This window comes from Schistocerca nitens, chromosome 1 (assembly GCF_023898315.1).
Source record: "Schistocerca nitens isolate TAMUIC-IGC-003100 chromosome 1, iqSchNite1.1, whole genome shotgun sequence".
NCBI lineage: Eukaryota > Metazoa > Arthropoda > Insecta > Orthoptera > Acrididae > Schistocerca > Schistocerca nitens.
The window spans coordinates 1,095,042,910-1,095,055,103 of NC_064614.1; the positions used below are offsets into that span (position 1 = coordinate 1,095,042,910).

The 12,194-nt window shown below is 40.7% G+C and overlaps 1 protein-coding gene across 1 annotated transcript in view; it reads left to right on the forward strand.

The window, feature by feature from the left end:
• LOC126198682 (transmembrane protein 192) overlaps nucleotides 1–11,867 on the forward strand; it is a 38,902-nt gene extending 27,035 nt beyond the window's left edge. The window contains exon 7 of the mRNA XM_049935181.1: nucleotides 9,279–11,867. Within this exon, the coding sequence (XP_049791138.1) occupies nucleotides 9,279–9,411 (133 nt within the window). The 3' untranslated portion in view covers nucleotides 9,412–11,867. The remainder of the gene's footprint in view (nucleotides 1–9,278) is intronic.
• Nucleotides 11,868–12,194: the final 327 nt, after the last annotated feature.

Consider the following 12,194-nt stretch of genomic DNA (forward strand, 5'->3'; position numbering starts at 1 on the left):
TCTGACAAAAAATTCTTGTCGTCAAGAATTTTGTCTTTGCTAATTATGTTCCAGATTTTAATATCTTCCATCTAATATCGTCCGTCTGATGTCCATTTTATAAACAGGGTGTCTATAAAAAGTAATGAGTCCAAATTTATGGAATACTGTATACTGAAGATATTGTTACAAACAATTAAAATTCTTCAAAGCAGGGCTCCTCAGCATCGACGCACTTCTGACAGGTTGAAAGGTTCCCAGAAGAACTTTTACAAAGTGTCCCTCAAGCAGCACATCAAAGCTTTAGTCTCGTGCATTGTCCTTTAGTGGCTGCATCCAATTCAGAACAGTGTCTAGCATCTCTCAGTTCACCCTTCCCTTCAGTTTTTGCAGCACTTCCACATATAAAGCAGCTATGATGTTGTCCCCCTTATGTAAAGATTCATGATGGACCACACCTTTTGCATCAAAGAAGACCATGACTGTGGCCTTTGAACTGCTCATTTGAGTCTTAGTTTAGTGAGAGGATGCTAGTGTGTGCTATTTGGAGGTTGTATTCAGAAACCCACATTTTATAGCAGTTATCACATTGTCAAAAAAAATTGAAGTTTTCTTTGAAGGCACTGTAAAAGATCTTCACAAAGAAGCACAGTTTTGCCTTCAATTGTGTGTCAATTGCTTTGGGATGAGCTTGACACAATTTTTTTTTTCATCTGTAAATCCTGGGTAAAGATGATGTGCACAGTCATTTTATCAATTCCTGTGTGGTCTGTGATCATTTGAAGACTTACTACTGGGCTGAGTTCAATATATCACACGCATGTTGCACATTTTCCCTGTTCCTGCTGATGGATGGTGCATCCTGTATGGAGTTCACATCCCACACTCCCTTAACCATCTTTGAAGTACTTGAGTCATCTGAAAGCAGCAGTTTTTATAGGCTTTCACTTCTATACACTTTCTGAATCATGAACTTTGTGTTCGTAGCTAATGTTTTGAGTCCCACACAGACTCTGATGGCATAGTACTTTTCAATAGTACATTGCATTTTTCAAGGTTTGACTCAGCCTATAAATATGAGTACATGAAAATGATGATGCAAAACACTGGAAAAGTCATAAGCAAATGATGACAAGTGTGTTTCGAAGGCTACTCTCCCCACCTCAAAATCCCTTTGTTTTTATCTCTTTTTTTATGCTGCCATTTTGACAGCGATAAAAATTCAGTTGCTTTTACTAGTAAGCTACAATTTGAAATCTGTATCTTAAACTGTTATCAAAAAATTCAACTTATTTGCAGATACAATGTTTGTTCCATGGCATATGCTGGTTAGGAGTAAAAAATTAAGTTACGGTTTACATCTGTAGTGAATTTTTCTCACACAACACCAGCTTATTTTCATTTCATACAAGCATCATAGTACAGTATATTTATAGCTGTCGGGCCTCAGTATTACACCCATTGATTTTGACACAGTATGCACATTTGGGAGTAGTTGGGTCCAAATCCCATCTGCCCAGACTTACGTTTACTGTCATTTATCTGAATCAGTGAAGGCAAATGCCAGGATGTTTCCTCTGAAAAGAGCACAGCTGATTTTCTTTTATATTGTTATCTGCTATGAGTTTGTGCTCTGTCTTTAATGAGCATTTCACGAACAAGACATTAAACTTTAATCTTCTGTCCTTTCAGTGACCAATCGTATTCTCATGATTCATTTCATCAGTGTTTATATTATGATGAAACTACTGTACATTAATGATAAAATCACAGTGGAAAGCTTCTAAAACACAAACAGTGATTTTTCCATGACAGCAGGTTGCTGTGATCCTTGTAGTAACCCACAGACAAGTAAATACGCACTTAGAGTCCTAACAGCTTTGATGATAACACAAATTCAATATTCCATACAAGTTCCCGAGTGCAGTCCAGGATGAGTCCTCAATACAGTTCACAGTTAGTTTCTGAGAGCAGAGTTCAAGTAACTACTTTGAAGTACAATAACGAAATGAAAGAGAGAGCTCTTCACTCTGGTGTGATATGTTGTTTGTTTGTGTGTTGGTGAGTCATGCTGGTGTTGACTGGCAATGGCACACACAGGTTGTGAGACAGTGCTCTGTCCTCTTATGTTTGACCATGCCACCTCCTGGCAGCTGGCCCTATGTCACTTGGCACTGGCACAGGCAAGTTCAGTAGCGATGGCTCGCACTGGTAGCTCGTGCAGAATTGTGGTAGCAGTGGCGCCAATACATTACAAGTGGTAACATGGAGGGTTACCACAGTCCTCTTCCCCTGGGGTCAAGGGGCAAGGAAGACATTGCATCAGTGCTGACCAGGCATCCCACCCTCCCCTTCCCCCTCACCCCCCACTGCACCATTTACTGTGGCGAAGAAAGTGCCGTCCATTGCCTCTCAGGCATCAGAAGCCACCAAGCAAGGCACAGACAGAATCACTCTGTTGGCAGCAACTGGAGAATAGGGCTGGAACTGGTTCTGACATTGATGAGTCTGCTATGTTTGAACTCCACGCTGACAGCCACCAGGGTCCCCAGTGCTGGAGCAGAAATCATGTGAACATCCAGTTCTTCAGAAGCAGGAGCGAGAATGTGCTGTGATGCCTCGAGTGGTCCACTCAGTGTCTCCTCTCACGCAAGGACATCTTTGCCACCAGTCCCCTCATGTGGAGGGCTGGGAAAAAACAGCAGGTGAAGTGTTGGGGGCAAAGGGCAGCATAATGCAAGGGACCAGTCAAGAGAGGGAGGGTATGCCCAAGAGGCAGAGGAGACAACGGAAAATCAGGATCCAAGTGGAGTGATGTGGGAGGTATGAGATGGGCCGGTCTGTGTGCTTCCCCCACCCAAAGATGTAATTGACTGCGATGGCTGGCCACCAGGCTGCCTTCCATCTGTAGTATAAAGACATGCTGACTCCATTTCCCATGAACCAGTGCTGGAATACATCACTGATGACAAGCGAAGGCGCAAACCCAGACAGGGGTCCCAGCGACGCAGGAGGTGGGCAAGGAGTCACCAGCAGGAGGTGCAGCAAGGTGTGTGGCTGGCATCCATGCAGCAGCTCCAGCTGTAGAAACTAAGAAAGAGCATGAGTGCCTCTTCCATTGGAGTATCCCTGATGTATTTCTTTATCTGTGTTTTAAAGGTCCATATGAGACACTGTCTCCCCAATGAACACAGGTGCAATGGAGGTGTCTTGACATGCTGCAGGCCCTGCTGCACACAAAAGTCTTGAAAGGTCTGAGAGATTAACTGTGGACCGTTACCTGTCACCAGTGTGTGGAGAAGACCTTCAATGGAAAAGATATGAGACTCTGTCATCGTGGGGCAGCAGTTGATGATGTATGGGAAGCAGGAGTGTTCATCCATGACAATCGATCAAAATGCTTCCAAGAAGTGACTAGCATAATCTAAGTGAACTTGTTTCCATGGCTGCATGGGTTCCAGCCACAGCAAATAACATCACTGGAGAGTGTCTATTTGGAACACACAATTGTGTTCATTTTGTCATTCGACATCTGGCTAATATACATAGCAGCGAGCAAGCACCTTCATAGGTGATGCTCCCCAGTAGCTGTGATGCAAGAACTGAAGGATGGCACTATGGAGGGATGTGAGATTGACCAACAATATCACACTGTTAATAAGAATCAGTCTGTGGATCAGCACAAAATAATTACGGACGGGGTCCTATGCCCTTGCTGGAGGCCGTTCTGGCCACCCTACCTCTATACGCTGCCTCACCTGGTGAAAAAGAACCTGTGCTAACGATGTCAGCAATATGTAAGCTCTTTGAAGGAAAGCCATCCACTGCCTGCTTAGCTTCCTCCCAAAATAAAAATAAAGGCTTTCTTTCTGGTCAGTGCAGGGGTCAGAACCCATAAGAAACAAGAGAGGGCATCTGCGTTGAAGTGCTGAGCCATCAGGTGTAAGTGAATCTCATAACTGTAACAGCTGAGAAACAGGGCCCCATAATTGCAGCTTGTGGTCTGTCGTATCCAGTAGATACGCCAAGTGGCTAAAGAGGGTGAAGAGCAGCTTGTTATCTATGACAAGTTGAAGTTCCACAACATGTATAAAAACATAAAATTTCTTGATCATATAAATAATGATGATGGCCTCCTCCTCAGTTTGGAAATAATTTTGCTGTGACACACTGAGCATCTTTAAGGTGAAAGCTATCAGTTGCTCTGAACTGTTAAAAATGTGATGAACAACAACAGCCCCAAGCCCAAACTGGGACATGTTTACCCAGCTTAAATATGGCTAAGCAAGAGGCTGGATGAACACTGTCTTTCAGTATAGTGCATGCTTGGTCATAGGCAGCTGTTCAGATAAAAGGTACACTCTTTTTTAGTAACTGATTTAGAGGAGAAGCAATGGCAGCAGTTTGCACGATTTATCCAGACTGCACTCGAGACCTGTGTTGTGTAGGTTCTGAAAAAGAAGCCAAATGTTCGAAGATGTTCCTCGCTGGAGGGACAATGACCACAATATCATGCAGATGTTAATACAACGAGGAATGTGTTTAACGAGTTGCTTGAAGGAACATTTAAAAAGTGCCGGTGCACTTGGTATGTCAAAGGCTAACCATTTGTATTTGTACAATCCATTGACCACCAGCAACTGCTGAGGTGCCTCATCTAATAGAAGCTGCAAATATGCCTTAGAAAGATCTATTTTTGAAAAATAATGATCCCTGTGAGTTTCACCTCCAATTCATCTGGACACAGGATGGGATGTGTCACCACCTGTGCATTGACTGTCACTTTAAAATCACCACAGATACAGAGCTTGCCAGATGGATTCGTGATGATCACTAGTGGCATAGCCCATTGGCTGAATGGAACAGGTCCAATCATATCCAAAGATGACAAACTGCCTAGGTCCTGCTTGACCTGGTCATGAATTGCTAGCAGTACAGCCACGTCCAAAAAACAATGAGGCTATGCCGTTGGTTTAAGGGCAATACAAGCAGGAAAGTCCTTAACTTTGCCAAGCCCAGGCAAAAAAAAATGTACGAAAATGACTTGCAGAGTTCTTAAAGTTCCTGGTACATCACTAGTTTGCAAAACAGGTGAACCAAATCGGAGACTGTAAAATCATAGGCCATGAAAGCACCCAAGTCAAACAAGTTGTCAGTGGACACACTGTTCACCACAAGAAAGGTTAATAAGTGAACCACAGTCTTGCATGCTGTGTCTGCCATAAATTGCTCAAGTATGGGGATCTGTTGCCTGCTCCGGCTTACAAGATGATGCATAGTTGGTGACAGTGACAGGGCACTGAGGTGCACATATGTGTGATAATTAATGAGAGAAGCCGTGGTGCCAGTGTTGACTTGCAACTAAAGTGGCTTCCCATTGATATGCACAATAGTAGCACAACTGTTGGATACTGTCACAAGGATGTCACCATAGGGCTCACAACATTGACGTCTGTGCAGTGGGGAGCCGAGGCTGCAGAGCAAATGGGCAGAGCATCACACACTGCCAAATGTGTCCCTTCTTCCGATAGTTATAGCAGGAAGACCAACACTTTGGGCAGTCAGGCCAGACATAATGAACTAAACAAGTAGGGCAAAAAGCAAGGGGCTTGCAGGGAGCACCCCACTGCAGACGTGTGGAATGTGACTTACGGGTGTGCTGCACTGCCACAATTTTACCTCAGAGGACATGCCATAACCTAAGCGTCTGCTGTTGGCACTGTTTACTGCAGCCATGTCTGCCCTGGATTCCAATTGGCAACCCACCACATGGGAAATGTCAAACAATTGAGCAACTGAAAGTACTTCTTCCAAGGTTGTGTCTTCAAATTTCAGCACCCATTGGTGAACCTCTTTGTAGGGGTCCGACCTAATGATAGTATCCCTGACCATAGTGCCAGTGTATGACTCTTTATATTGAGTGGCAAAAAATCACCACTTTTGACTAAGATCCTGTAATTCCACTGTCCAAGCACAGTACGTTTGGTGAGCATGCTAGCAGTAAGCAGCACATTTCATCAAATGAGAGGGAAGTGTATTCCTGAAGCAGAGCCAACGTAAGCATGAAAGGGAGGCAGATGTGCTGGAAGCTGTTGTGGTTGAGTCAGAAGTCTCATCAACACCCTGTCCCGCAGAGCCATGTGTTCTTGCAGTTGAAATTCCAAGCACTGCTGGCTCTCCTGTTGCTGTTGAAATAAGCTTTGAAGTACCACCACAAAGGACACACTAACTGTCATTGTTGAATCAGCAATAAAGACACACAAAAGCCCAAACACTGTCATTGCCAGTGTAGTATGCATACGAAGATCCAACAGTTTTAATGAGAACACATATCTGATGTTCCATACAAGTTCCAGAGTACAGTCTAGACCAAGTTCACAATACAGTTCACTTTTAGTTCCCGAGAGCAGACTCCAAGTAAGTAACTATGTTGAAGTACAATAGGGAAATGAGAGAGAGAGAGAGTAGTTTGTTTGCTGGTGAGCCACAGCATCACTGATCTTCCTCGGCTCATGAGGCCGTGATGCGATGCGATGCTGTTCTCTAATGTTTGATCATGCTGCCATGTGGCGGATGGCCCTGCGTCGTCTGGCACTGGCGAGCACGAATTGAGTAGCAAGTCTCATGTCTGTGCCTCATAAAGCATTGTAATAGCAATGGCGGAGGAGCTGGTACATGACAAATGATAACACAGATGCTTATCGCAATTCTATTTGTGGTGACGTGTGAACTTTTGGACATTTCAGTGAACTTTATAAGTGATAAGTCATCACTAATAATCATTCCTTGACAAATATTGTCTCTAAAACTGATTGGAATATCATGAATATGTTTTCTTTTTTTTAATTTTTTTGTTCCATTCCTTGTTCTCTCTCTCTCTCTCTCTCTCTCTCTCTCTCTCTCTCTCTGTGTGTGTGTGTGTGTGTGTGTGTGTGTGTGTGTTGGTCTTCAAAATATTAAAGAGACACTCTTTTACATGGGAACTATTTGTACCACACTATTTGCTGACTTGTGACTGGGAAAGCAGCAGCTATTTGAAAAGTGGTATCTTCTATGTGTGTTCAGTAAGTTTTATATTTACAGCTATTTTATATATGTCCAGAGTGGAGAAAATTGACTCTATACAGGGTCATTTTTCCACTGTCTATAAACTCTAAGGATTGATCAGTGAGAGGACACAGAACAAAAAAGGTCTATTGAACTTACATCCGGAAATGCATGGTTTCCATTCTAGAGACCATGTATTCAATCATTCTTTGTTGCAGAGACTGTGGTCTAATATACGCTGTACCAGGCAGCCACAGTTACAATATGCAATGGTTCCCTCCTAGAGCATAGTACTGTTCCTCATACGCCATGCCCTAGCATCCTCTCCTACCATAGTAATTGGTGATATTGTGTCCGATTCAGTTCCCTTGCTGACTCACCTTGTAGTGGATGTGATACAGCTTTGCACACAATAATTCCATATTCAAATCGAGAACTTGCTGACATGGTGTTTACTTAGAGAAAGGTAAATGGAAGAAAAGGAAAATGTGATTAACACTGTGGAAGGTGACCGCCATGTCAGCACCAGGCAGTTGGCCTGCCAGTACAGGATAAGCCAGACGACCTTGTGAAATATTCTCCACAATAACTGTTACTACCCTTATCACTTACACCTTATGCAGGTCCTACAAGTGACAGACTTTCCACATTGGGAGCAGTTTTGTCATTGGTTTCTTCATCAAGTAACTATGATTCCAGGATTTGTGTCATCCATCCTATTCAGAGATAAGGCCACCTTTATGCAGAGTGGTATCTTCAGTTTTAATAACAGTCATCTGTGGAATAGTATGCAGAACCCCCATGACATGATGAAGCGAATCATCAGCATCGGTGCAGCCAGAACAATTAGCGACCATATTTTGGGAGTGTTCTTCCTTCCATGTCGCCTCGGGAGGGCCAGAACTATTGACATTTCTTGTGGATTATTTTGCCGTCCCTGCTGGAAGATGCGCCATTGATAATTCGAAAGGTTATGTGGCTGCTACGTGATGGTGCTCCAGCCCATTTCACCATTAACATCCAGACGCATCTCCATTGTGTCTTCCATGGTCAGTGGATTAGACAAGGGGGCCCAGTTGCATGGCCTGCTCGTTCGCTGGATCTCAACCCGTGCAATTTCTGGTTATGGGACCATCTCAAAAGTATTGTGTATGTAGAGCCCATTATGCTGCCTTTGACACTTTTCAGATGCAGCGTGGCCGATGTGAACGCATCAGATAGAACATGCTACGGTGCATACACACGTGCATTGAGGAACATGGAAACTATTTTCAACACATACTGTAACTGTGACTGCATGGTACAGCACATATTAGACCACGGTCTCTGTAACAATGTATGGCTGAATGAATGGTCTCTAGCATGGAAACTATGCATTTCCAGACATAACTTTTTTTGTTCCATATCCTCTCATCGATCGATTCCTAGAGCTTGTACACGGTGGAACAAATCACCCTGCATACACAAATATATCATCATTGCAACCAACAGTTGCATAACATATGCTTCTTCCTACTCTCATATCAGTAGTTTGCAAAATATGGCTATAGATATATTTTTAAACATGTTCAGCATCATTCTGGTGTTAATACAATATTGTAATGTGAGTGAGTGAGGACAGTGCATGAGAAAGAGCTTGAGCCATAGCATGGTATGATACTTCTTGTCCAGCCTCTTTTTTACCCTCTTTAAAGGGAAGTCTTGCAATAGGCGGAACTGACACTAACTTCATTGTGTTGAAACTGAAATTCCTGCTGGATTCTGAAAGAACACAGAAAAAAAGAATGAAAGAATGTTGAAACAGCCGTCTTTAGAGAGATATAATGTAATACATTGGACCAAATAATGTTAATGAATGAGGGAGCAGTCTTTAGGCAGATATAATGAAATATACTGAACTAAATAATTCCAGTTAAGTAGGGACTCTAATTCCTTAAGTACAGGTTCTTCTACTTTTTTTTCTGGATGGATTGCACTTAAGCTTAGAGAAGTATGTGAAGATACACTTGTGTAAAGCAAAATGGAATTCAATAAATAAAGAGATGGGTAGAACAAATGAAAGCTAAGGAGTCCAAGATGTAATTTTAATACAGCCAGAAGAAATTTCCTTCTTTTTTGGGGGAAGGGGAGGGTATGGGATGCATTATAGGATGGAATCTTTGTAACTAAAAAATGTATTCAAATGATTGATGTACATTACTTGCTTCAGCATCTTCTGTATTGAAATTAATTTAGATTCTTTTGACCTGCAGGATACACAGTGATCATCTGCAAGATCTTCTAGAACGCCAGGCAGATGTAATAACACATCTTCGTGAGCACAATGCTCGCTTGAGCCGCAAAGTGATGGCTCTTTCTTCACGAGCAAATACCAGTCATGATTAGTTACTCTCATTTTTTCTCCTATTTTTTAAACTGTAAAATATTAGCCTACAATTTTGTATGACCAAAGTATATTTTAGTAGAGAAATCTGTATGACTGTTTACATTGACTGACTTAAATATTTATGACTTATGTGTTTGGTTTTAGATTTTTGTAAATACAAGAAAGAAATTTATTATCAGATATTAACTTTGGGAAATGATGATGTTCCTATTTTATAGTTAGACACTTTGAACACATCAAATGTGTAAATAATAAAGGACAGAAATTTTGTAATAATAAATATTTTGTGGTAAGAAATTTTGGATATGAAGAATTTGCCTTCATTGTTCCACTAGTGAAGGAATTATTGCAAGCTTGCAGCTGTATGGCTGCTACATTTTGTTAGGTTACATGTCAACCAAGCAGCTTCTTTATGTTTTCATATATATTTTATTAACATGTAATATAACAGCATTAATAACCAGAAGATATTTAAGTAACATAACATTTAGTGTGTTCTACACACATATCCGATCAAAACCCCATCTGCTGGAAAATATGAAACTGAGATTCTTACTGCTGAGCACTCTTTTCAAGAGACAAGTGGCTTGACATATTTATGTCAGCATTGCCCACAGATTGATTTAGTTACCTTCTATTTTCAAAACAGCCCCCTAATGTGTTGACAGCAAAACATTTTGAATATTGGATAAAACTTTTTGACTTTAAAACCCCACTGAACATCTATGTCAGAACAGTCAGTAGATAGGTAATTTTATTTTCTTCTGTTCAGCTTGTTTGTGACTTAAGCATTATAGAGTAATGGGCTAGTACATTTTATATGTTTTAACTGGATTTATTCATGGATACAATTGTGTGTGTAAGTGAGACTTCAATATTTTGTCGTATGGAAAGTTTTTTTTATGTCTTGGAAAGCAAGAAATGGTTGTTACTATTGCTTTCCAAACATTGAAAACCATATTCAAATTAACAGGTGACACATGTTTAAATGTATGATGGGACTGTAGTTTGTTTTCTCTTTCAGCTTTAATGTCTCTTTTTTTTATTATAGGCTACCTCCTCCATTTCTGTGTTGCTTTTTACAAATTTGATAATAATTCCATCAATTTCTCACTATCTTCTCTGCATACATATTTTCTTCTTATTAGTTCTTTCCATCTACTGTTAGATTGTCTCTTGTTCCAAATTCAGTTATTTCACTTTCTAATGTTGCCAGCAGTCGATACCTGGAGTAATTCGTTAAATTGAGCCCCTTTTAGAGTTATAATCAAATCTCTTGCTCTCTTGTGGAGTCCACAGTCAAGTCTTGTTCAACATTGGCAGTAAATGTAGTGGAAAAAAATAACTTTTCCAGCATGGTCTTCTTGAGCTCTGTTTCACTACATCATTCATCTCATTCAGCAATCTTCCAATAAGAGATCATCTTAATTAAGTTACACCTATTGTTCATGTGTCTTATGCTATTGGTTAGGGATGTTCAAGCAAGTTTGGCTTGATTGGAGTACTCACTTCATACCTGTTTGCTAACACCTGACAGTGAATGGAAAAATAGTAACTACCATGCATTATTTCTTCACAAAAATAAAGTAATAAGTTCTTTGATATAAATACATTTTCAAAGAAAGATAATGAGCAATTGTGAGAAAGGAATTTCTTGCAATTATTTGGTTTTGGATTACTTGCTGACTGGGAACCAGTGCTTTGTCTCAGATCAACAGTTTTATCACTACACTTGGAGTGCACAATATACAGTACCCTATGATAGTTTAATTTAAAGGATTATTGGGAGGGCCAGAATGAGAAGTAAAGGTAGACTAAAAAAGGAAGTGGCAATCAGATAATTAATACAATAAAGGGTAGGAAAGAAAAGGTACAAACAGATAGTGTGGCTGGCCACTACTTACCTGGAAGAGGTGAAATTCTAGTACTGCCGGTAGACTCATTAGAAGTAAGTGGAATTCTGCCTCTTGAAGGTAAGTACTGCCCAGCCATAATGTCTCCTCGTAATTTCGTAGTTTTCTTGAGTTGATCCTCATTTTGATATATACTGCATAGAACGAAAGAAAAAGAAGAAAATGCCTTGTTGATCCCCCTTAGTATGGATTTTAAGTGACCTGTCCTCTTGTCTGATCTTACCAAGTGATTCCTCTTTTTTCCCTAAAAAAAGTAACTTGTTGTTCTGACAATTAGGGGTGCTGTTATGAGTTTTTGTTACTTTGTGTCAGCAACATTAGGTGTTGTGCTTTCTTGAGGTAAGTTCTGGCCATCCTTTCTGTCTCTACATGGTTTTAAGAATACACTGTGCTCATGATTCATCGTGCACATTGTAGTGTTGAAAGAGGGAATTGTGCTCCTGTGTTAATAATGAAGAATGCAAGTTTGGCACTGGAGCAACAACAATCACCACTAATGTAGGCTTCCATGGCTGTAGACCATTATTATGTTTCCCCCCCCCAGTGTCACATTTTATAAAGTAACTGTCACAAAACACAAAATGAATAAAATTAACACTTCAGCAAGCCTCTTTAAGATTATAGCTGAAACCTTTAGATACAGTAGTTTTAATTTAGTGACTGTTATTTTACAAAATAATGCTTCTCTTCACCACTATATTTGTGTTAATAGTCGCCACATTTTAGTTCCTTGTCCGCTGCTCTTCATTTCATCTATTGTGAACTGTACCCTGTTCATACATAACTTTTTTACTTCACAGACCAGGTTCTTCATAACAAAGGACATGAATATAAGGACTGACAGTCGCACTCTAGAAGTAGTACTAGTC